At 39.8% G+C, this 27,051-nt stretch overlaps 1 protein-coding gene across 10 annotated transcripts in view; it reads left to right on the top strand.

The window, feature by feature from the left end:
• The window catches only part of RBMS3 (RNA binding motif single stranded interacting protein 3), a 719,476-nt gene that overhangs the window by 561,860 nt on the left and 130,565 nt on the right, over positions 1-27,051 (top strand). For all 10 annotated transcript variants that reach the window (XM_054189953.1, XM_054189954.1, XM_054189952.1 and 7 more), the window contains one exon: positions 7,476-7,555. In XM_054189953.1, coding sequence (XP_054045928.1) covers positions 7,476-7,555 — 80 coding nt within the window. The remainder of the gene's footprint in view (positions 1-7,475; positions 7,556-27,051) is intronic.

Here is a 27,051-nt window from a genome sequence, read left to right as displayed (position 1 = left end):
ATCAACACGAGCTTTAACTGCATGACCACCTGACCTTCTTTTTGTGATAAAGTGCTATTTGGTATCTTTTTCCTTCATGTCAGTCCAAATAGATGATTTTTTTTTAGCTTTGCTGGTAGTCATGAAGGTTTTGTTCTAGAGTACCTACATTGTGAGCACACTGTATTTCAGTCCAGATGAGATTTCAGAAGTTGACATCAGCAGCCTGTGTGGTGATACCTTCTGACCTGGGGCCTTTTATCACAGCATATTTTGCCTGCTTGTGGAAATGCCCCATGCTGTTTAGCATAGCTCTTAACTGAGCCACACAAGCACAGGAGAAAAAGTTAACTTTGCATATACTAAAATGATGCAGCATCCAGCAATTTTGAAATCTGGTGTTTCAAAGTTATTAATTAAGTGCTATGATGATTAAAAATCACTTTTTGATTCTGCCCAATTATGTGAGTAGTCAATCTCAAAATCAGTTTATTCAAAAACCAATTGGAAATAAAGGCTTACAGTAGACAGCTATTGTCAGATTTTTCTCCTAAATGGGTATGATAAGCAGTTTCATAGTACTGCAGGTGGCTACTTAATCATTTATAACCCAGGTAACTTCAAATGTTCTTGGATCAAAACTATCTGAGTCGTTTCTGGCTGCGTTAGAGTTCAGCTGCTTTTAAAGTATGAGCATACAAAGCTAGCTCTCTGTTTAAGCTGTGAAAGTATTTCCTCTCTTTCGCATCCCTCAAAAGCGACAGAATAGATTTTCCCAAAACTTTGCTTGAAGCACTGTGGCTTGAACCCAACTGTGCCTAGGTACGCCCCAGGAGAGATTTTGGAGAGGAAAGTTATAAGCAAGGGGCCAGAGAAGGGAAGCTTTAGACTCCGACTGTGACTCCACAGAAGTCCATCCAGTTGAAAGGGAATTGCCGAAACCTCTGGACACCCACCTCTGCCTCACCCCTTGCCCATGCTTTGTGCTTCAAAGCCGTGCTACCTGGCTCCAGGCTCTCTGTGGTAGCTGGCATTCTGCGGGGCTCGTGTCGCTGTTGTCATTTGGCAGCTTGGGTTTCTGCTGACACCGGCAAGCAGCAGCTGGGACTAAACACAGCCTATTGTATAGCAGAGAGAGAAATTAGGAGGAGAAGGAGGGGGAAGGAATACTCACCAGAAGCAGGGAATTGGAAAAAGAAGGCAGTGCAGATGAGAAGCTTTGAGTTCGGTCTGTTTTAAGATTGCGTGTCGGAAGAGGGAATGATGCAGTGTTGACCTCACATAGGATTTTATCACAAGACTTAAAATTGTAGGCGTTTCTCTTAAATCCCTGTTGCGGGGAGTGATCTAATGACTTTAGCATTTGATATTTCATTAAAAAGTGTAAGTGGATTCCTCAGAGTTTAGAACAAAAGCATAGTCCTTCATCCTCACAAAAAAAAAAAAAGCAAAGGAAGAAAAGCCACAGAAACTGGATTTGAAGACTTTTTTCAGGATATAATTTTAAAGCTGATCTCTTAAGATTTGAGTTTCGCAAACAGGATATTAGCAATGTTGTTGCTTGTGTGAATAAAAAACAGATCAGAGGTAGTGAGTAATTTAGAAGGTCTTTGAGGGAGGCTGGAATTACTGGATAGGAGGAGGTACTGAGAGCATGGAGGGAAATATTTAACTTCATCCTGAAGATGCATTTGTTGTCACTTACAAAGAGGTAACTCGTGTGTGCTGGAAGACCTGGCTTTCCACAGGCCCATAAAGGGTGAGTTCTAGACGTTAAGGTGGGAGAAGATAAAGTAGTAAAACAATCAAAGTGGAGCCAAAGCAGCAGTGCTGTTTTACTAAATGAAAGGGGGAATATTTAGAGGGAGATTTCTGACAATCAATGATGATGCTACTTTGGAGGCAAAGAAGTGTCAGCAGCACCAGGGTGTAGAGGACATCCAGGCAGTTTAAGGATGCATTTGTGAAGAGGGGAAATGCTTTGTTCTTCCTTATTGAAGGTTTTAATTGAAGGCAGTTGTAAAGGTGCTATAAATTTAGCTCGAACAAATCCATCATCTGGGATGGTACTGCAGGCTTAGATATTATGAGGATCATTCCTACTTTCAGTCGGAAGAGTGATCTTTCACATCCTACATCTTACAAATGAAATGGAACTGGAAATTAAACTGGAAATCCCAAACATGCTCCAAAGACTTTGTGTGATATCTGTAAAATATTCCAATGCCGGTGATGATAAATTTCCATTGAAAGGCCTCCATGGAAGGGGCTCACAGCATCGCTGCAGGGTGCTGGGGAGGTCTGTGGGAGAATATATCTCCGAGACTCTCAAATTTCCATCTGGCGTTGCAGCCTGGACCAGATTTTGGTAGTCTCACTACATCCCTAAGAAAATTGCCAGACATGGAGTTGCACTTTCAGTGAGAAGCAAACTTCAGAGAGGGACAGGTGGGGCAGGATCCCAGGACAAGTATCAGTGGGACTCCGTAACATGAAAATGGATATGAAGCCCTTAAAGTTGAAGATGGAGGAACGAGGGAAGTTAGGAGCCATCAGATAATTTCGCTGAGCAACTTTCATAATCCAAGCCTGAGGTACTGTGAGTTTAATTGAAGAACTCCGTGGGACATGGAAAAGGGGGCAAGGAGGCATTGGGATATACCTTGGGGAGGGACTTACTGATGCTACTGCATCAATGAAATAAAAATTGCATTTTATAACCCCACAGTAAAATATCATTCAAGTATTACTTAGGTATCCTCCCTATAGAAGTAGTAATATTAATAATACCATACATACGTGTACCACACTCAGCTAAACAGCATTTTTATAGGCCCTTTTAAATGATAAAGTGCAAAGAAAGAGTTAGAAACCACTAACTTTTTTATTTTGTTTGCTGCCTTGTAACTTAAAACGACCTTGCAAGATTCACCCCCTGAGCGACATTTTACAACGAAGTCATAAGCCTCTGAAAACAGAAATTTATGATGGAAATGCTGACAGTCAGACAGTCAAGTATTGCACTGCTGGCGGGCACTAGTATAATACTTAACCTGAGACTGTGAAGACAGTAGCATAAATCAGCCTGGGTCTAGGTGGAAATGACTGTGTGTTCATACTATTCTTTTCCAGTAACATGAGAAAATTTGTCCAACACAAACTGTCATAAAAGAATGTTATGATGCTGTTCCCAGCAAACGACCAAAGTCAAAAGATTCTCAATTAGCTGTCTCTATCATCTCAGAGCAAAAAGATAGAGCGAGGAGATACTTCCATCCCTTTGTGATGAGCTGGGGCGTCTGCAATGGAGCATTTACCCATTTTGTTGTTGGGAGTTTGGGCTTCATCCTTGTCTTTTCCCTACCTTGTTCTTCTGGAAGAACTTTCAATGGGATGCTTTTCTCTGCCTGCATATGTTTTCTGTTAAACTTATCTCCCGCTTGTCTCTGTTTTATATGTCTTAAATTTAGTTTTGGAAATAGGATTCGACTGGGCAACTGAAGGGGAGCAACAGAAAATGGGAAACGAGATTTTGAGCCCCCACAGGATCATTATTCTATTTATAGAAGTTTTGCACGGATTTCAGTAGTTAGGGATGTGCTCCATTTTCCACTGACGCAAATTGAGAGATCGAAGTCTTTGATTTGTATGTTCTTTTCCTCAAAGGAAGCGTGCATCTTTCAGGGTTTTTCAGGATAACGTAGGTGTCATTTAGCTATATCAGATTTCTTCTGAAACGAAGAGGTTTCTCCATGGAAAGCGCTGTTGCTCTATGCAGAGATACTCACTCAGGCAGCTCAGAATGGTCACCTTGGCATAATGGGTCATGCTGCAAGGTATAGCATGGACCATATTCCCAGAGAAGAGGACCCTATCCTCTCCTCACTGGAGTGGTTTCTGCAGATTTTGTATACTCACCTGAGATAGTAAACAAGCTCCTGTTGTTCATGCAAACAGGACTGAACATGAAGCATATACAGGCAAGACGTGTTGGGAAAAGATATATTTTATGAGCGATGAGGAGAACTCGTCAAAATTAATCTCTCTTCCTAGGCGGTAAATGACAAAGGGAACAGTTTTTCCTGCATAAAATGGATTCAACCCAAAAAGCACAAACATCTTGAAGCAATCTCTTACCATCTGAAAAGATGGGGACATAAGATACCTAAGTCAGTTACAGGAGAGAAGAAAATCACAAGTTGCAGCCATATCAGGATCTTAGAATGCCTGGAATTAAATTAGCAAAATAAATTAAAGAAATTAATGAACATGTTGCTGTAGAATGATGAAGAGTAGAACATAAGGAGGTGCTAAGAAGTCTCATACTAATCAAACCTATCTTGTAGCTTTCGAGTATTTAAGACCTGAAGAACATTTTCCCTGACCTCTTTTATATCACAGACAGTTGAAATACTCCCAGTTACCTAATATTGAGATAATACTTGCCTTTTACTAAAATACAACTTTCAGAAGTGATCAACCAGAAAAAGAAAGCCACTTCTTTTCTATCTAATGTGTGCCAGTGGGTCATCTTCCTTGCAGTTAAACATTTCTGCCTAATTTCTCTTTCAAATTTATCTGGTTCTTGTCACCACTCTGGTGTATATTCTAATTATGGCCTCAATTCTTTGGACTCTTACGCTGTATAATATTGCTACTACCTACCTACTTCCGTCTTTGTAAAATGCCTTAAATAGTAAAGAAACACTGCCCCCCAAGATTTATTATCCCTGTTCTTATAAATATAACAAAACAACAATATTCATATGCTGATCATGACATAAATGTGGTAGTAACAATTTAATTTTTAAATATTTACTCTGGATATAAAAAACATATAGTCCTGAGTCTCGTTTACATTATTAAGCAAAGTGACTATAGGGTATATGTAAACCAAACCCACATTTTACCACTAACTGGTAATTACATGGTACTGAATATTTCTCATGTAATAATTGTGTAATCATCATGTTATTCCTTGTATATAAATTTTATTAAGTTGTTTCTTGACACTGCATCAATCTTTGTAATAAGCATGTGTAAGAGCTTTAGGTTTTTTTAAAAAATTCCTTCTCCCTTTTTTTTTTCCATAGTAAACATTCCCTATTACTTATAACAACATATAATGACTACTTTGGAGCCACTGTGGTCTGTAAAGAGAGTAATATACATATTCTAAGCGATCTAAAATAAATAAATTTAATAGCAAGACATGAACATCAAATTATTTGGTTGTGACACTTGCTTAAGCACCCCCAATTTTTTTTTGTTCTTTTACTAATCACATTGAAATATCTTACGTTTGCAAACTATGTCCAGAAAAAAAAAAAATAGTCATAAAAACAGTCTTCCTTTTCAGATTCTTTTTAAGTCACTTCCTTTCCAATTCTTCCCAGTCAGCCAGTGAGTTAATCATCCTGAAGAAGACATTTTGGAAGGGTTATTTCTAAAAAAAAACAGGTATTGTGGACAAGTGAAAATGATAATTCATACTTAGGTGGCCCTGGGATAGGTGCAGCCCTGATTAGTGAGCAGCTGCTGGGCTGGCCTCAGCACGGCCAGGAGGAAGGTCTGCCCCGGAGGCACACGGTGCAGAAAGCACACGGGAACTCAGGTAGGGAAGACAAGGGAGGGAGGCAGTTGTTACTCAGCAACACATTTGAAGGGAACGTGTATAGACGGCTTTGTCTGTTGTGCTGCCTTTTCAAACTGAGTCGATAATGCCAGTGTCGGTTTCAAGCGAAGCGTGTGCCAGATTACAGATAGCTAGCAATGGCATTTGAGAGCCGTTAATTGTGAAACTTGAGAAGAAAATGTGCACATTCTTTTTCAGGGTGCTATTCGAGTGATGGCCTTTTTATCCCAGAACACTGTGGGTTTCACTTTTATTCTCTTCCCACATAAAATGCATGAAGTGCACTGAGTCTCTTTCACTTGGCAGCTTATATATTGCATTCTTTGCAGGGACTGCTTTGGCTTGTTAAAATGTGCCCCATGTATTAAAATGAAATTGTCACTGCTGTGTGGTGCAACATAACATGGTTTGACACTAAGCGCCTGCAGCTACAGAAAACAGACTTTTATTGCATTTATTCTTTCAGAGACAAGAGTCTCTAAAGGCTCAGTGCAGACATTCGCTTAGTTAAATCTGAATGAAGCCAAAGCGAACAATCTAAGTTGCTGTCTTTGTGCTTGTAGAAATGGCCCAGCCCACATGGTACGCAGTGATACAACCCGGAAGGGACAATTTTTAATGATTCTACCTGAAACAAACTGACAAAAGACTTTGGCTTGCTTGGAGAATTAATTAGGCAATCGGGAGTTTTGTTTTGGTTTTTTTTTTAATGTAATTTTGTTGTTGGTGGTGGTGTGGTCTTTTGAACTCTGGCAAACTTGTACCCTGTGACACCAACTGCTGCTCTAAACTCTGAGAGCCCTGCAGAATGCATGTTACTCTTTCCCAAAACCGTGTGACGGGAAGAGTGTTGGTTAAATTCATTTTAAAAAGATCTAGCCTGGTGAGAAGTAAGCAATATTTATGTGGAGTTTTATTACGGAGAGTAACTGGAGGTAAGCACTAGTGTATTGAAGGAGCATTGAATTTGGTTTTTAAACTCAGTTTTTCTAAGAAAAACAAAAGCAATATGATTTTTATTTTTCTCAGTTATTAGCTTTCCATTTCTGTCTGTCTTCTTTACACATGTTGCTATACGCACTCTGTGGTTTACAAGACCTGAAAGAATGGTGAATTGCCCGATGTGGTGTAACCATGGTTTTGGATTTGACTAGTAGCGTTGTATTCTTTACGGTTTCTTCAATAACATATGCACTAGTTTACTGGTAATGCTTTAATGTCTCAATGCTGAAAGTTATCTTGAGGTCATATGAGCTGAACAGTAAGGCATTTCACCTGCCAGTATTACATGTAAATTACTGTCTTCACTGAAAATTTGTCTTTATGTTGTAATAGGCATATATGCATTGTCCTTGGTTTTGCTATACAGTCTGTCTTTGCGGGTTATTTTTTTAACCTTCTAATCCTTACTGATTGTTGCTTAATCCTCTGGGGTTTTCTCCAAATCCTGTGTATTTTTTTTCATGCCATTTGAAGTTATTTTGGGTGCACAAGGAATCTAGAAACACGTCCTTCGCCTTTCCAAGCAGCACGTGAGAGCATAAAGAATGTCCTTGTTCAGGGTGATCCCCCGGAGCCAAAAGGGGACTGTTCATTGACACTGCTGCGGCTCACACACGGCCGGGAGCGCAGCTGCAGGCTTTGAGGGTGGCAGGTCCTCCTCGCGAGCCACACCGTACCGTAATGAGCTCAACCAGTTTCTCTGCAAAAATCAGCAAGAACAGCTTTGAAGATTTCTCTCAGCATCTGTGCTTGTCCTTTTTTTTTTCCTCCTTTTTCTTTTTGTTTTTGCTGACTGAGCACTTTCATGACAGTCTAGTAACACGTATTGCCTCTACCCCCATCCCACTCTCTTTTCCAGAATGGAGTCTACAGAAAAATGTGAAGTAGTAATTCAACATTTTAATGGCAAATACCTGAAAACCCCACCCGGTCTACCAGGTAAGTCTAGCCATCATTATCATAATTTAAAATTCACTGAAGAGTGTAGAATACAGAAATGCTGGAATTTATGTTGAGAATGGCTTATGTTACTGGCCTTGCTAAGGGGGCATACGACTACCCTGCTTGAAGACTATCCTTTATGACCCATTGAAGACTATCCTTTATGACCCATAGAAGCTTCTTCCTTGCTCAACTTTGTATTATTCAAGCATTTATGCCTGACAGCAGTAAATTTAAGTACATATAAAAATCATGTTCTATTACTGTGCTTTTTTCCTTTTATATGCATATATTGTGCGTGATTTTTTTCGAGTTAGGGCAAAGGCCGCATAAGTAAGTGGCAGTGCTTTTTTAACAAACTAGGAATATAACTAGATCAGCAACTGCATTATGGTTTCTAAAACAGCCAGGATTTCAGGTTTTAGTAAATTTTTATTCCCTACAGTTACTAGTTAGTGTTACTAGTTACTGTTACTAGTATTAAAAGCAACAGCTGTTAATACTAACTGAGGATATTTCAAATCCAAAGTGATTTTATGCCATTTGTACTTGCCATAACTTAATGAAATCCTGCCATTTTCTGACAATACTCATAGGATACGTTCATTGGTATGTCCATGCCGCATCGAAAGCTGAGTTCCAACCAGTATCTTGCTTTTGAAATCTTCATGTGTCATCTATGTGGCCATATCAGCTGTGCAAAGTTTAATGACAGATAGAACTTTGTGAGGTACAACAGACTCGGGCTGCGTATAACAATGGGCAAAGCAACATAGGCAGGGACCTTAAGCATTTGGCATACCTTTCTGTATGCATACATTGAGTCCCAGTAGTAACCTGTTTAATATCATAGCAACACCCAATGGAAAGAGTGTGAATAGCAAGGAATCAGTAAGTGCAGCTTCATTCCTGCATGCTCCATGATCACATTCCCCGTTCTCTCAGAGAGGACACATTATTTGAGCCGGAAATAAAGCAAAATATTCTTGCCATGCCTGCTTGAAACAAAAAAGCTACATGGTAAAGAATGAAAGCTAGCAGTTGGAAGTATTTTTCTTCTTTAAAAATAAAAATAAAAAAAAAATTAGTCAGGAATATACTGAGTATTCGACATGAACAATGTGGGACATCAAAATAGGAGTTGTGATAGGATAGCATGATTACTTACTTTTGTTCCAAGAGATACACTGAAATTGGATTTTAGTGCTTATAACTTGCTGCTGTCTCAATTAAAGGACATGAATCAGCTCTTAGTTTCCTGAAGAAGGTGTCCATGTGGGAAAATTGTCTGCTATGTTTTTCTCATGATTGCTGTGATCAGATGGCATTTAGTTGCAAAGATGAGCTGGGAAGTGACTATTTTAAGAGTTTTCATTTACCTGAGTACTGTTCAGATGCAGATAAAGCATAGTGCAGCTTGGGGCAAAGCCACTGAACCAGTAACTGAACTCACTCAACTACGCACTAGATATCTGTAAGATCCCATTTTGTTCTCCATTTTTGGAGGACAGATTTTGTAGCTCCAAACACAGATAACTAGACTTTATCACGTTGTATTTGATCCACATAAAAGAGAATATTTGTGCCTCATTTTCAGAGTAGGACACTCTTCAAATCCATATTTAAAAGATTTTTCGTATTCATTCCTCCACTTTTTAAGAAGCCAGAGGACAAACATGATCGCTGGAGCAGTTGGGTCGATTCAAGTGATACTTGCCACTCATATTCTTTTACCTTTGATCCAGTGCAGAAAACACTCAGTCCTAGTTTCTTCTTCTTCTTGATATAGTTTCTTGTTAGAGCTTCTACTCTATACATCTGTGCTATGAACCTGTATTTAAGCCTCTCAGCAAAGACAGAAGCATCGTGTTTTATCCCCCCCCGGCAGTTGCTTATCTTCCTGCATGGAGAAGTAAGGAAAATCAAGTCTCCTAGTGTACTTGGAAAATCATAATCAGAGTCTGAAAATTATCCTCCCAGCATCTCAGTAATTGGCATAGAACGAAAATAATCACTAGTTATTGCTGTGACCTCTTTATGGATTTCAGTTTAAAAATGAGGAACTGGAGAACATTAGCAGAAGTACGCAACACTATGTGTTATTAACCTCTACTGCTCAACACATGATCTTACTGCAAGGGAGAATTAACCGATGCTTTTAGGGTTAAATTAAATTGATTTAGGATTTTCAGCTGGATTTCTTTCAGGCATAGCAGTGAACTTGGGAGGGTTTTACATTTTTGTCCACATCTTCGCTCCCCCAAGCTCTGGGTGTTCTTGTTCACACTTGCCAGCTAGTAACAGGTTGCATGAGGCCCATCGAGAAAGAAATTAGCCTGGCTTCAGGCCATTTTGTACTACTGTGGTTCCTGAGGCAGTGGGATTATGGACCAGACAGACCCTTTCAGCAGCTAGCTTCCATCCATGCTGTCCTTCCAAGCTGCGTTCCCTGAGATGTGATCCTGGTGACACAGTAGGATATATGTGTGTGGAAATACCATGTCTGTAGGATAAAGCGTTTGCGTGTTGTGGGGGCGGTTGTACCTGGTTACCAAGTACACGATGCAAGGAGGACTGGAGTAGGCAGCTTTCACATGATGCTGAATAGCCCATCAGAAAGACTGGGCACTGTAGCTCTGGCTTTCCCGATGAATAAACCACGGACCATGACTTAGTTATATCCTCCCAAAGAGTTATCTCAAACATTCATTTTGAATACAGAGCTCTTTCCCGACTAGTGTTTCCTTGGCAAATGAGATTTAAATTTAATTGTGTGCATTTTTTTTGTTGGACGTAAGATAGAAAGTCACTGTTGTGTACCTGGATGTTTGAGCACAGCCAAGAGTCTCACGTAGGCCCAGGCCGACAATACGGCAGGAAAGGGTAAAGCAATGTTGTGTCTGCAAGGAGAGAAGGGCACACAGGGCACTCCAGAGCATCTGTATTCTGTATGTTCCCAAGGGAAAACTATATAATTCCTTGTTTGACTTTCTAACTTCAACTACTGTCTGTTGTCTCTTATAAACTGTAGAACTGAGCAGTTGCAGCTCCAGACCACTCTGCTTCAACTCGGTGACAATGTAGAGGTTGTTTTCTGGCACATGAAACGTTTTGCTGGTCAGATGTGTAATGCCTAGGTAAATTGAGCAGTATTGCGTCTATATTAGTGAATTATTCTTGCTAAGGGTGCTTTTCTGTCCAACTCCTTGCTTTCATTCCATTCCAAAGGGAATTGCTCCACTGACCTGCTTGCTCAACTAATAAGCATTTCGTGATGTTCAGCCTTAGATATACAGTGTAAGATAATTGTTTTCCCATAAAAAATTAGTTAATATCTTTGCATTTCTTCCAGACGGAGAAAATACAGTTGTCTCCAGAAATCTGAAAACTCTCAGTGCTTGGCAGATTCCATGCGAACTTCATAAATTTTCTGAGTAGCTTTGAGTGATTATTCTTTTAGGGAGGTTTTTTTGGTGTGTTTGTTTTCATTTTCCCTTTATTGGCCCTGCTTTTCTGAGATTAACAGACCGGGGCCTACTGGGTGTATTTTCTTCCTAGAGACAGTGCAGCCCCACGTGAAACTAATTGTATAGGCCCTGTATGGCCACTCTGACAGAGAAGTCAGCAAACGAATGCATGAGACTGTAACGCTCTACCTCTCCATCAAGATGTGAAGGGCACTGTTAATAATGAAGGTAGCTCGCCCACAGTCTTTCAGTGCTGTATCTCTTTTTGTAGGCGAATAGCAGACTTTGTATGAAAACCCGCTAATCTATCACATGTTGCAATCACTGAGTTCAAGTAAAAATTCCGAGCTTTTCTGTCAGTAACAAATTACTTTATCTTTGGATGGGCAAGCTTAGGGTACAGTCTTTGCATAGAGTTTTTGTTCAGCTCCCAGTATCCTTGGATGTCATTAAAAAACTTAATTTGCTCTTTGTGAATAAATGCAAAGACTTAACAAGTTCTTACTTTTCTCCCTGGAATTTCACAGGAACATGCTTCAATTGCAGTAATTATTCTCTGCTGATATGTCCATTATGCTCTCTCACAGCATTTTCTAGTCATTATAAGTACTTCCTAAATTTTGTTTGCTTTGTAAATACTTTTGGTTGTCAGAGGACATTGAGTCAATTCCTATCTTAGGGAAAATTTAAAGAAAGTGAGACACATGAATGCTACAATACACGGTCAAGAATCTTCCTCTTTCGTGGTAGCTCTGCGTGGCTTTTATTGCTAATTTTAATGCCAGGTTACAAATATCTGACAAAAAGAAAGAAGAAGGAAGTACTATTCTTGTGTAGATTAAGAACCCCACAAGTAACAAGTGACTGTGGCATTTGGGGACTGACTTTTACTAGAGCAGAAACTCTTAAATATAAAGAAATTATCTGCAACAATACAGAAGTATTTCCAAATACCTCATATCTTGCCTTAATTATTATTGCCCATGCATTTTTCTCTTGAAAAGGGCCCAAGCACTGCATTTTTATGGAGTCATTTCCCCAGAATGAATGAATATTTTCTGCCTCTCTCCTTAGTTTAAATATTTCTCTTAGGTAATTTCTTAGAGTCTCCAACCACGGAGAGTAAATTCAAATACTTAATCTTTGCTTCAGAGAGTAGACTGAGGACATGGAATAATGTATTTAGAGCAATATGTTTTCTAGGAGGTTGTGGCTAAAATGGTCATGACAAAACAGTATTCCAGTTGAGGGTTAACTTCGCAATGGGTAGTGGCAACGTTTTACACTGGATTTCTTTTTCTCTTAGTGGGTGAACAAATGATATCTTGTTTGTCATTAGTGCTGCTGTAAATTGTTTTTCTGAATGAATGATCTTAAAATGTTTTGTTTGATGACTTTTTAGCCCCTGTCTCTTAGTTTGGTGCTTTATCTTGTTATCTAATTGTCTCTTCACTAATATGCATAGAACACTGAAAAACTCTTCCAAAACTACATTCTTGGGGAGTTTACCTTGCTTTATCAAGGTCATACGTTACTATAAATACTCATGTCTTTCTGTCTTGCTCTCTCTGTATACATATATGTATTTGACATTTTAAACAAGAAAAAACAGCAGCCAAGGTAGAAACTAGATATTCGTTGAGTGCTACAGAGAACTTAAACAGAATAAAGGGCATCCTGATAGGTTTGGTACTGGTAATACTTGGTGAAGCTAGCTTAAAAAGGTATATCTTTTACATATTGTTATCCTCAGAAATGATCTTTATTCAAAAAAACAAAACTCCCTCACTTGTATCCTCAGTTCCTTTAATGTATATGGTGTTACTGTTATCTGAATCTTTTGTATTGTCTACCTTCTAAGAATTCAGTTCTGTAAATATTTTCATTGTTATCTGGTGACTGCAGTATATAAATCCTTCCTTACTGTATCAGAAAATATGATCCATGTAAAGACCTTTGTAAAAAATCACTGTTTAACAAATTTTCTATTTCTTTATCCTGTTTCACATTCCCGACTGTCATTTTTCATGGAATTGCTGTTATCTTTTGTTTTCTGTGCTCCATGAATGCACATGCTCAGCTCATTGCTAGCAGAAATTTCTTTTACATCTTGAAGCCTCTCAACATCCTTTTAACTTCTCTCAGTTCCCAGTCTTCATCTTTGGCAGGCAGTTAAGATCTTTAATTCCTTCTGTAATTGTAGTTCCTGAGTCCTGATGATGACCATGAGGCCACGGTAACTCCTCCTGCTTTGGACCCCAGGTGCTTCCCACATCCTCAGCAATGTGCAGACAACAGTCCCCACATCACATAGACTTTGCAGGAGATGGTCATAAAGATGGACTGTCTAGAAAATTATAAGAATGAGTACTGAATTAGTAGAAAATACAAAACCTTTTGCTTAGAAAGCAGTTTCCTGTTAGGTCTCTGTGGCTTTGTTTTGTAGCTCATGCAGGCTTCCGTGGTGTGGCCAGCCTCATAAGTGCTGCATGTTCTGCTCTCCCTGTTAGAGCCATGGCTGTCACACACCACTGGTGGAGGCTGCTGGCCTTGCCCTCCTTCTGGTACTTCAGCCGTAGATCTCCAATAGGTCGTGGCTTCAACTGAAATCAAGCGTTCCTTGGGCTGTATTCTTCCTTTCAAAGACAGCCTTTAAAAGTCAGGCAATATTTGTGTTGCTTCATGGCATTCTTGAGAATTTCAAATGTGAAGTGTGTCATTTTGTATCACTGAACAAGACGGGTTTCTCCAACTTTAGCTCCTTTTTTTGTTTCTCGAGAATTATGTTTATGTAACCTTCAGTCGTCCTTGCTGTGCTGACATTTGTGAGATGCTTCTGGTTTCATAGCACATATTTCCATATCTTGCTGCAAAGATCATTTCAAATTTCCTAGATTTCTTGGATTTTGAAGACTGTATATTCTTTAAAGATAAGGGATACTTTCTAGGAAACAAAAAGTTCCCCTGTATACTCAAGACTTGATCTCATTTCCATTTAGCTCAAACAAAGACTCCCTTTAACTAGCAGGATACCGAATGAGATGTTTACCCAGTAAACCCCAATAGCTACTATTCACTTATGTCTTGGAGGAACATGAGCTAATTTGTATTTCAGATATTAGCAGGTGTGTATCAGTGCTGAATCACGTAGTTTGGGCTCGTCAGGGAACTTGTGTGAGAGAACTGCTGACATTGTCTAAGGTCCACTTTTCCAGAAATATATAAAGATGTTGGTGATGGAGACAGTCACAAAGATCTGATGTGTTACATATTTATGTCTTGTTTTATTTGAGCTTGTACTGCTCTGTAAGTTCTTAGGAAGAGAACCGTATCTTTTTGTATTTTAAATAACCACATTATGAAAGACTGACTTTTGTATTCTGTCTGTATAATTAATGAGAAATTCTTTCACAGTTTTTTTTTTTTTTTATTACTTTGTGACTAGAAGTAATAAAAAAACATGTAAGATCAGTTTGTTTGTGGTATTGCAGTAATTCAGGTTGTGATGTATAAAGCAGCATTACTGCAGTTTGGATTAAGATCTTTCACTTGGTTTATAAGATTGAAGTTAGAGAACAATATGGCATATAAATGAGAAAAAATCATTCCTTGTTTCTTTCTGTGGCAGTATCACCTGTCATATCTTTCCTAAGATTTCCAGAAGTCTGCAGCATAAATGGAGAATTGCATTCCTTTTTCATTCGTGATATCTAGTGGTAACGAACTGTGTCACAGTTTATCTACGCTAATTTTAATATATACATTTTTTTTCCTTTAACTCAAAGTGCGTTTTTGCTTTGAAGAGTGACTGTGTAAATCATCTAATTCAGCAAATCCATTCCCTTTATATAACGTGGCAGATATATTTGCTTATGAATAAAAAAGTCTGTTGTATATGTTACTGCTGCATAACCAGCACAGCCGAGGGCGTGTGCACTGAATTCTGTCATGCCTCATACATCAGCAGGAGAAGTGTCGACAAGTTTCTGGTCCAGGGACAGTGCTGTTCGTTGGATGCACTTGTAAAATCCAAGAGGAGACAGACGAGTTGCGCAGGTGTTATGGCAGGCAAAATTTATGAGCCAGAAAGATTCACAGCTTGAATTTCAGATTGTTTAGGTCTAAAGGGCTGGCAATTTAAAACAAAGCAAAACAAACAAACAAAACCATGCAGATCAGAGCATGAAACAATGTGGAACATTGTAGACTCATTTGTACACGACTCAGATTTCAGGGAGGAATTCTGCTTTTGCATCAGCTGTGGCCAGCGGTGGCACAACTCCTCCTGTTTCTTCCTTTCCTGCATTACTTTATTAGTCCCTTCAGGACACTTTAAATGATAGAGTACATCTGCTTTGCAGGCCGTACTGCTGCAGTATAGCATTGTCACACCTGAGCCAGCTAGTTTAAAACTCATTTAAAAAGCCAACTTGCTCAGCTAGATTGATACGCTTGCTCGCAGACTAACCACTTGAGCTCATAGTGTGTTATGCTCAATAGTATCCAGCAAGTGGTTTACATGATCTTTTTGGTTTTTTTTTAAAATGAGGGGAATTATTTCCCTTTCGGCCATTTCATTGAAAAATTCTTCCTTTCCTCCTCCTTCCTCTGTCCCTCACACTTTTCCACTTAGCTTTCACATTAAACATTTTAAAATGCAAAGTATAGAGAAGTTTAAGTCAGAAGTTTAAGTCTGAACCTTTGCCCTGTAAATTCCAGCTAACCTAAGCACAAAAGTTTTATTGAAGCTTAACAATGTACAAATAGATATTTTTTTGACACACTCCTTTGGGCATCCATATTTCAGCCAGAAGTGGAAGCCTCTGGGATTGGACTTTTCAGATGTCCCAGTAAAATTGGAGCATTGATTTTTCACATGATTTTGAATGCTGCTGTAAATGAGTAAGTGCCCAGGTGATGTGTGCCTGGTCTGTGCTGCCTGCAGGGCCCAACAGGGACACGGTGGCCGCTGCCTTCGAGTACGCTTGGGCAGCAGACAGCTTCACAGAGGCTCTCAGGTGGGTTTGCTCCATCAGGGCTGGCATGGACGTTTTTCTCCCAATGTATTTTTACTGGCAGAGCTTGTGAAGAATTAGGTGGCTTCAAAGAGAGGATATGTATCCAAACTTCTGAGTTCTTTTGTGACCAGAAGTCAGCCTGCAGGTGCTTGATGTGTCCTTAAGTGTTTTGGGAGAAATTTGGTGCTGGTGCCTTTAGGAAGGACTGTGTAGCAAGAGAGGGAATATAATGAGAGAGGGAATGCACATATTACAAGAAAGGAGTATACAGGGCTTGTCCTCCCTTCGTGGTGTTGCCTTTCTGGCACTTTTGCTCGCTTCTTCTCTCCCTTCAAAAATAAACCTTTCCCTGCCACCAGAGGAGCATTGAGGACTCTTCTGCAGGGCTCCCCCCTCAGAGCGTGAAGTGGCATAAAGTGTCTGAAGTAGCGTGTGAAGATCTTTCCCTTTGTGATTCATCCAGACAAAGTAAGATGAGCAGTATCACAACAGCAGTTTCCATATGTTTTGAATACCAGGAGCCTCTTGTGTTATTGAAGTCTGTCTCTCCCCCTCCCTTCTCCTTCTCAAATGGTACTGCACGACAGAGAAAAGCAATTCAGCCTGAAAGCACTGGGAAAGCAAGAGGCTAACATTTTATTTGATTTTTTTTATTTTTTTCGTCACAACAACAATGTCATTATGCTGGTCAGCAGTCCTTAGCAGCTGTAAAAGCCACATTTCTTGGCCATTTCTGTTAGTCTTTCTTGTTTGAATGGCAGCATTTGATCATAAGATCATAGAAAGGTCTTTCCCAAATTCAATCACAGGAACTTGAAAGAGAGGCAAAACAGCCTACATTTTACTAGGAGTGCCTTAGTGTCTATGATGTGTCTGCAATTTACCTTCTACAATGTAAGAGACATCAAGAGGGAGGGGAAAGGTGCTGGCTGTCTGATTCTACATTTATCCTTTTCATTAAAGCTCATTAAAACAGCATTTTACAGGTAGCATTTCCCCCACCACCCTGTATATAATCCTTGAGTATATAGTATTTCCAGAATTGCTGCTGTTCAGCAAAGAAAAATAAACTGAAAAATGAGAGAGGAGGGGGAAAGGAGTAATTTAACTCTTTGATTGCATGGATATGGTGTGAGAAAATACTTTTAAAAGGCCAAGTTTTACAAGACTCTCCATTTCACGTAAGACTCCCCATTTCAAAAAATGTAAATTTTAACCACAAAAAAAATCCTAACAAAAAAATTTTCCAATTGTCATCGGTGGCTCTTCAGTTACAGTATTATATTACTGAATACAGTCGGCACCGTCCTCAGTTACATTACTGATTACACTGTGAATTCACTGATTCTGATCCTTCTTTTCCTCTGGCTTTTCCCTTTTCCCTTCCCCTGCCTCTTCCCCATTCTCGCCTCTTCTCCTCCCCTTCCCCTCCCCTTCCCCTCCTTCCCTCTCCTCCCTCTGCTTCAGTAAATACTATAACTTTGTGATGGAGTGTAAAGTTTTATAGTTTAGAACTGTCACTGTAAAGTTTTAAAGCATGTATTGAAATTAAGAAAATATGACCTGGCAGCTTACTACTTGTATTCTTGTCTGGATTTTCCCCTCCAAGCTCACCCACTATAACAGCACCATAAGCGAGCATCTGCCCTCCAAAGTGCTCTCCTTCAAGAAATTCTCCATCAGCTGAGTTTTACATTACAGTGTGATGAAAGCCTCAGCATTTTCAAAAGAAGCCTGGTAGCGTAGGAGTAAATATATTGTGAGAGTCTGTCTTTCACTGATGCAGGAGTTGATGTCATTGGTTATTTTCATTTCTAATTTATCTTATTTCAGATTAGCCCCAAGGGTGGCTCTAATAGAAATCAATGAAAAGTGAGCTGGATTCTCTAAAAGCAGAGAGTATTCTCCCTGCACGTGAGCAGCAGCACCAAGAAACTTGCCTTTGCCTTGGGAGACTGTGATTCCAAGAGGCGTGGTGTGTGGTGGGTGCAAGTTTAGGCTGAGCAATTTTTTCCTCTTCCATACGAGTTATCTGTGTTTCAGCATACCACATATAATATAAGAAAGAATAGTCATTAAAAATGCTAAATGCAATTTTTTGTGATTGAGGTGTTGGCAGGCAGTTTTTCATTTATATATGTTTTGCCTGTATTTTCAACCGAATATAGTCCTTTTGTGCATCTCATGACCCAGGTTGCTGGTTTTAGCATTGTGTAAATTTTAACATTTCATCCAAAGTGAGATTTAATTTCCGTGCTAAGAAGGTAAAAGATGTAGACAGGACAGCAATAGTTCAAGATGGAAAAATAATGAAGATCTGTGTCCAGAGAAGGGCCATGAGGATGATCAGAGGGCTGAAGCACCTCTCCTATGAAGACAGATTGAGGGAGTTGGCGTTGTTCAGTCTGGAGAAAAGAAGGCTCTGAGGAAACCTTATTGTGGCCTACCAGTATCTTAAAGGGACCTACAAGAAAGCTGGTGAGGGACTTTTTAGGATGTTGGGTAATGGTAGGGCTAGAGGGAATGGATTAAAACTAGAGATGGGACGATTCAGACTGGACGTTAGGAAGAAGTTCTTCACCATGAAGGTGGTGAGACACTGGAACAGGTTGCCCAGAGAGGTGGTAGAAGCCCCATCCCTGGAAGTTTTTAAGGCCAGTCTGGACGGGGCTCTGAGCAACCTGGTCTAGTAGGAGGTGTCTCTGCCCATGGCAGGGGGGTTGGAACTAGATGATCTTTAAGGTCCCTTCCAACCCTAACAATTCTATGATTCTGTATTAGAGCTTGTCTAATTTTAAACCTTTTTTTCCCAAGATGTTGCTTGTTTGCTAGCTTTGGAAAAGTAAAAAATGTTCAGTACCCCTAAAAATATACATAATGAGAGGACTGACTCAGGATTCTTATGTTCTGACAGTTTTATGTGGTCTTTGATTCCAGAAGGTTTTTCTGTTTGTCAGAGTAGTGATGTACAGGAGGCTTATTTTATGAGTGGACTCCATACTGTTCTTCCGGTATTTGTTCCTAATTTAACATCGTAGCATTTTTTAAAGTAATTTAAGTGAAAGGTATGCCAGTCCCATTAAATTGCATGGATACTTAGGTATTGAAGTCTTTTAGGCTTAATTGAAACTATCGACCATTAATCTGCATTAATATAACCAAGTGTATGAAAATTAATTGACGGAGCCAGACTGTCAGAGCTGGGAAATAAAACTTTCTTTATCCAACAAAAACAACTTGGAAGCTGGAAGCTTCTATTTGTCACACAAGAAAGATCAACTCAGGATCAGGAAAAAGATCCACCCTTCCTTTAAGCTGAGAGTTTCAAAAAGATGCTAATTATATTGATTTTGATAGTGGTTTTTGTTCAGCAGATGTTTTTCTCCTAGGAAATACATGACGACCACCAACATACTTCAAACAGACCCCCAAAAAAGAGCAGTCACCACATAATGGTTTTCAGTCACCACTGGTGGGTCTGAATCAATGGCTAATTTGTTATCTCATTACCATTTCTCATGTATCGGATCCTGCACCTAGCAGTGAACATGAAAACCTTTCTGCCTGATTGCTGCACATCTCCTCAGAACAAATGCAAACTTAGTTCTATTTATTTTCATGTTTCTAACCTTCTGCAGGGGAAGGGCAATACAGGCAGAGACTGGGGGTAACTGCTGTGCAAAATTGCCGTTGTAATTTAGTGCTTTTTCCAGGAACACAATGAATCCCAAGCAGTCCTGTCTCAATCTGAAACCTGTAATAGAGCCCTAAGGAGGCATCATGAAAGGCTTTAGCCAGCACAAGTGCATTTCATAAAATTAAAGGCGGCTGTCAGAACTTACCAACACTAGTTAAGAAATCAGAATAACTCAGTTATCTAACACATCTGATGAATTCCAGCTATGGGTCTATCGACAGTCCGTGTACACCATCTAAGGGATATGTGGCAGAGAAAGATCAGTCAGGGGAAGAGATGAGTGAGTTAGGATGTCAATTCTTCCACCGGACCCGTTAGCAGACAGATCTTTGTTGGGTATGACAGTGGAAACTCCACAGTGCGTGCTTTCTGTGAGAGAGCTGCAGCTGTTAGAAATACCATAGGTTTGCTCATTGTTTTAATCCTCATTTTGTTACTTTTTTAGTGTTTCTTAACCTCCTACTTTCTTGGTAAGAACAAGCTTAACCTGCACAAGCAGCTGCTTGAAGCACAGCTGACAGCATCTCACTTCCTTGCTACTGAGCACCTTAGAGAGAGTACCTTGATTAATAAAATGGTTGTCCACCACTCTTTCCTGTTCCCAGCAGGCTTAGTGCAGTGTGTCTTCCCTGCAGCTAGTGTTGCCTTGCTGTCACCATCTCTTTTATGCCAGCATTTCAAAAATTTCCTCCATGGGTTTGAGCAGCCTCAGCTGGGCTGAACTTCTTGTAAATACAGTCCTGCATCTTCATGTCCTGTGCCTGCAGCACTAGATCAGACACCATCTGCATCTTGTCACTTACTCGCTCCTGAAGGAAGGGTTTTGCCGGCTGATGACACGGCACAGATTCCTCCACTCTTGGTAGGCAGACAGAGTGCCAATGGCTTGGACCTGGAGCCTACCCGTTGCTGTCCTTTTCTCAATGCAGAGTCAGAAGTCCTTAATGTTTTATGCTGTGACAGATGAGACAGGAGAAACCTTCTGTTGTCTGATAATCTCTTTTGATAACAAGTTTGTATCATTGGAGCTAAATCTGTATGACAGCTACTCGTCTTGCTTTGTCTGTTTTGCTTGGGCTTTTTGAGCTCTGATACATGTGAAAGATGTTGACTTGAATATGCCTTGCATTGTTGATTTTTGTTGATGAAGATAGAGCCTAACAATCTGGGAAAACTTTGAGTTGTGGTCCCACCTGTCATGCCAGAATTGTTGGCAAGCCTGTTTTTCATCAAAGCTGATTCTCATAGGATTGTGTGTGTATAAATATATGTATATCTTGGAGGTTTTTTTCTCCCCGAAATGTCATTGATGACCTTGACTGAGAAAGGCTTCTTAGCACATAATTAAATAACCCCTGCTCAAATTTTAAGAACATGCTTGATTTTTGCTCTGAACAGGCATGGTCTCCCACGTCTGAACCTCCTAGTTAAAAAGTAAAAGAGCAGCTGGGTGAGAGAGCAGAGTTCATTTCTAACATCTGCCGAGGTTTTAAAGGATAGTTTTGAATCTTTTTCTTAAAGATTAATGAAAATTAGTCATTTGGGATAGATGAAAATCAATTTATCTGAATTGTTTGAACAAGCTAAGAACTCCTCAGAATCACCAAATCTATAGAGGCATATTGACGTCCAGTTACATTAAAAAAAAAACAGTTCCGTTCTTTCTATACTTTGAATGCTTCGGATATTTTTGTTTGTTCAATATGCATATCTATTTCCTTTCCATTCAATGTCCCTAATACTTAAGCATCTCACAAATGAATTAACTCACAGGGTAATATACCAAGTAATCTTTGACCATTCTTTATGACAAGGAAGATGAGACCAAAGAAGGGAACATTCCCTTGATATCATGTAGGAAGTTTGCAGTGCTAAGAATAATAAAAATAATTCATGTATAGCTTTTCCGTACACTTTTTCACTAGCAGATCTCAAAGAAATCTGGTTTTTAATACTACATCTTAGTTCAAGCTCATTAACTCTTCTCGAAGTCAGATTGTGTTTGTTTTGTTGGGTTTTATTTTGGTTTTAGAGATTATAAATCTGTTTTCCGGCGTAAACCTTTTTAAGAAATTAAGTTTCCTGATATTTTACCATTGTGTGCCGATTTTTGAGAACATTGCTGCCTGCATCTTCCATCTGGATACTGCTTTTAATTTGTTGGCACGTGCTTTTGTACTGAAATACCTGTCTCTTAGAATTAGACCTCAGCGGAGCTGGATGGGGAATTGAGCCATGAATGTTAACATTCTCATGCATCAGTTCGTTTTTACGGGCTTCTGCAATTGAGCTTAGCTCTTAGAAAAGGACTCGTGTTCCTTTCAAAGAGGATATCCTTTTGCTCTTGTGGCACTTTAAAGGTCTGTCCCTAATATCTGCCAAAACCAAAATAACAATTCCTTAGGTATTTCCTGTTTTCTCTTGTTAAGAACTCTAAAGCATCTATCAACTTAAAGTGGTTCCTCCTTTTCCGTGCTAGCTTTTAAAAGTTGTGTCAGTCTTAAAACAGCCAGTTCTCAGCACATTCCCTTGCATTCGACATCCTGATAGATTTTTTTCTTTTGTTATTTTGTTTTCAATTTCATTCTTTTTTCTGTGTGTGTTGAAATTTTTTCCTTCTTGTTGCCTGTTTGGAAATCTCAAAGCTCTATTCCAGACGAAAAGACAGTCTTTAAGATGCTGAGTCTCCTCCTTTGCCAAAATTAGAAACGTGCTTAAGGCTTGTGTTAGATCGTGGTTTTAATTTCCTGGTTAAAAGGCTTCCCCTCCTTTTTCTTTCTAACGCCTTTTTTTCCCCCCTCCCTATTTGCCTTAAAATTGGTTGCTTATTTCCATGCACAGTGAGGTGACAGCTCTGAGAATGTCTTTGGGCTTGTGAGCTCACAGGAAGAGGATGTTGGGGGAAAGGCACTTAACGGCATCATCTCTGCTTTCCCATGGCTGTTACTGCTTAGTTGAGAGAGCAGATTGTAATCTACTCTATTTATATTCTTTGTTATGATTATTGGGTTTTTCATTGTATAAAAATGAAAAGGAGCAAGTTTGGAGTTTCTGCGCACTAGATTGTAAGTAGTGTAATTTTCACAGCCCACGGAGAACATTTTTCCTCCTGAGACTCTTTCTGATTGTCAGAAATACTCCTTGACGAGGTTCCTTTGGATATTTCACATGAGAAGGGTTTACTGTTTTAACACCAGATTTACTTATTTAAAGATATTTGACATTATGTGGTATTGTGGTTTAGAGGAGCAATACAGCACTATGCTGAAACTACAACACAACATGGTATAGCAATTGTTATGTACAGTGGAGTCACAACAGAAACTTGATTCTTAGGGCTGGTCTCTATATGCTTCACCTGCGTGACGCTGAGCATCCCCAGTCACTGGGAAGGAATATGTGACTTGAAGCCAGCTCAAATCTATTGCTCTTTTCCATCTTTGTTGTATTAGTTGTCTAGTTATTATACTTTATGTGGGCCTGGGACTCGCAGATACTTCCTCCGTTCTGGTCTAGCTGGTTCAGGAGGACATTCGCACCTTGTGGAGTAACTCAGGGAAGTCCATTTACACAAACAGGTGTTCCACTCAACTATTAGTATCATTTATCTAAAACAGAGGCCACTTTACAGTACCCTTTGTGTTGAGCTCAGTTCAACTTCCTTTACAAGGCTGTGGTCACCCACTATATTCTTCCCTGAGCTTCATGAGCACATACTTCATCTGTGGCCATCTCCTCTGAGCCCTCTTCCAAGGAGGAGGAGGTGTTGGCTGGTGATTTTCTACCTTCATCTCAGACCAGCACTAGCAGTCAATGATGGGTGTTGCACATTGAGCTTAATACATTCATCACATGAATGACTCTTGCCTGGGGACAGTAAGGGTGAGAACATATGCCCATAGGGAATGCCAGTGGACCCAACTCCATGGGTTCAACTCTGTGGCTTTGCTCCATGGGGTCCATCCGTCATCATTTACATAAGCACTGGTGATGACTCATGTGTCAAAGATGTCATCCCAGATGTCCCTCTTCTTAACCTGTTGCCTTTCCTTGCCAAGCCAAATGAATCAGTCCATGGCTCAGTGAAGTGCCTCTTTGGCACACCACCTGAAGGACAGCCGCCTTTGCTTGTCTGGATCCTGCTTGCTCCAGGTCTTGGAGACGTGTAACACCAGAAGACTGCTTCAGTGGCCATTGTGATGGTGGCCTATGTCTGTGGCCATCAAAGCGGCCTCTTGATATCATGAACCACCTCACTGCCTTACTTCCTGGGCCCCTTAGAAACATAGACCCCTGCTGCTGGCCCACAACTCACCGACCACCTCAGCCCTGTAGCACCAAGGACACTTGGCATCTGCCAGTCCTGACCTACAGGCTCTGGTCTGTCCAACATGTCTGAGGCAGCAGAAGGGTTTAATGTTTTAGTACCAAATTTACATATTTGAAGATGTTTGCTGTTACGTGGGATTTTAATTTAGAAGAGTGACATAGCAGTATGCAGAAATCACAACACATGCATGATACAGCAATTGTAATACACAACTGTAATACTAAATCACAATGCAAGCCTGATTCCCAACACCGCTGTCTATATGCGCCACCATCACAAAGAGGAAGGTTTTGTCCTAATTAGAGAGGTTCCAAACATGGACTGAATAAAAAATAGTCTGGAAGTCTTTCAATTGCCTGCATAGTGAGGCATTCTTAGTATTTGTTTCCTAATACTTTGCATTCTGCTGCTTAATTTGTAAGAATGAATGGTGTATTTTTTTTCCCTCTTAAGTCACAGCTCTCATTTTAGCCAATACTTCTGAAGGACAAATCTTGTACTTCGCTAAAATCAGGTCCTGAAAGTTGTTGGGGGAAGAAGAGAGCCTGCATAATGCTGGGAATTATTTGGAGTTTCAGAATCAAGGACTCCAGGGTAATTGTGCGTGACATTTCAGATCTGAGATCTGTCTGCTTCGGAAGGGGGACAGCTCACTTGAAACATTTCCCAGGATCAAGGCTTTTTCTGGCTCCATCAGGAGTTTCAGGTTTAAATGGCAATTCAATCAGATGCATCTTGTGCCATCAGCATGTGGATGCCAGCTCAGCCGTGCAGGGACAGGGTGGCTTCGTATGCACTGGTGGGAAGTTACACCAGGATGTAAGGCTGCATGTGGTTAGTATAGTATAAAATACCACCGCTGTTGATTTTTTAGGCATTATGACTAAAGTGAGGCGAAAGCAAAACCACTACACTTAATTTTCAATTTTCCATGCTAAAAAAAAGGGAGGGAGGGAGCAGCCTAGATAAGATGTGGATAATGCAAACCATATATACATGAAGCCATCCTAACCTTTGATATACTTGTCAACAGTTTCTGTAGAGAGCAGGGGCAGCTTTTAAAAAGCAGCAGCTAAAATGCGGAGAGCAGTGGGCATTGTGCATCCCATTTTCTGTGCCATGGTGCTGGAGCCAGGGGTGTCTGATGAAATCTCATAATGAAACATTTGAATGCTTTGAGCAGTTGAACACAGTTCAGCAAAGCAGAGCTGAACTAATGTGGACTGCCTGTTTGCCAGTAAACAGATAATTGCACTCTGTTGTTTAATTGAATTTTCATGAAACTAAAATATACTTTGGTAGAAAGTCCACCATGAAAACGTGTTCTGCTTGTGTACCCTGTATATAGGGGATCAAGATACCAGGGGGAGGGAGGGCGTCTATCAGATACACAAATAAGGCTTGAGGTTAAATTATAAAAATAATACAATTTCCACATGTTATGCAATTTAGATGTTTTTACCCAGAAGGTTTTTCATTGCAGCTGCTGTTATCAGTAGTGATCTGTTCATAGATGGATTAGAGTCAGGGAACATTATTAGGCCACAGAAAGTTCTTTTGTTTTTGTGAAGCAACCTTGCAGCTGTATCATTCATACGTGGTTAGTTTGCATTTCTTGGCTACCAGCCATTCTAAATGGTAAAGAGCATAGTACTGGACAATGAGAGGTTTTTGTGTTTTGTTTTTTTTTTTTTTTAAAAAGGAAAAATCAAAGAATCCTTCTGATTCATGTTCTTTCTCACGAGGCTATCATTTCAAAGGCTCGGCATGCAAGTTATGTCATCATAACCTCCTCTGTTCTTCTTTACTTGCTTCATGAACAATTTTCTCATGGAGGAAAGGCTGGATATTCTCAAGAACATTCTTACTCTGAAAATAATAAGAATTTTCTGATTCCCTGAGGCGCTGTGGGCAAGGCTAATAATTCCTGTTTGTTGCTTCGTTCACAGTCACTTTCCATTGGGCATTACAACCTCACTCTTATTTACAGTTCTGGGATTTGACCTCAGGCTGGAAAGCCGGAGGCTTAGTACCTTTTCTCTATATGCTGTACAGGCTGCAAAAGGGGAATCAAGCACATACAAATGACTCCCTCATAACTGTTGCCAATGAAAGCTGAAGAACCTCGACAGAGAATCTCTTGTTTGGTTTTCAGATGTCCTTTTGGTTTAAATGCCTAAATTTAAATACCTGGCAGGTAGTTTTCAAAGGTAAAGACCACCCAAAAGTTCCATTGCTTAAAAGAAACCTCAGAAAGTCATCCTCTGGATAAGAAAATAGACACTTTAGGAACAGGAATTTGAGATGGAGGGACTGTCATTATTTTCTAACTCCTTCATTTAGTTAAGTACCTGAAAGGAAGACGATGAAATCTAGAATTATTACTGCCTCAATTTGGTACGGGTAAAATCAGTGTTCCAGCCTTGGTTTTCTGTCAACTTGCAGAAGTTTTTGAAGATTACTGTATCACAACCTTTTTAATTAGAAACACCATCCTTTAAGTTGGCTGTGAAGACTTTGTTCTCTGGCCTCATGGTCCACAAAAGGTGTTACACCATGCTTTGAAAACATGTTGTCTGCAAGACATACCTAAAATGTCGAGAGTAATATAATGGTTGTTCATAGAGTCCTGATTCAGATGCCAGCAGCATATTTTCTTTAATAAAAACACATCCTTGTAAGGAAGTAATCCATCCCCCAAGTCAATTTTAAAGTTTCTTGTTCACTTTAAATATTTCATTACATTAATTTTTCAAAACAACAAAACAAACATTCATCAAGTGAAACTAAGCATGTCACCCTTGAATCTGTACATCTGTTGCTCTCCTGCTGCTTTCCTGCATAATTCATTTTAATACATTTAAAGTGTACATCTCATTAAAATTCTTTACACACATTTATGTATACAGTTTGCATTAAAAAGGAGAAAAGGTGGGAAAGGGTTTTATGGCAAGGAGATTCATTAACATGACTGTTTCTCT

Source organism: Rissa tridactyla, chromosome 2 (assembly GCF_028500815.1).
Source record: "Rissa tridactyla isolate bRisTri1 chromosome 2, bRisTri1.patW.cur.20221130, whole genome shotgun sequence".
In the NCBI taxonomy this organism is placed as follows: Eukaryota; Metazoa; Chordata; class Aves; order Charadriiformes; family Laridae; genus Rissa; species Rissa tridactyla.
This window is presented reverse-complemented; position numbering and strand designations above follow the sequence as displayed.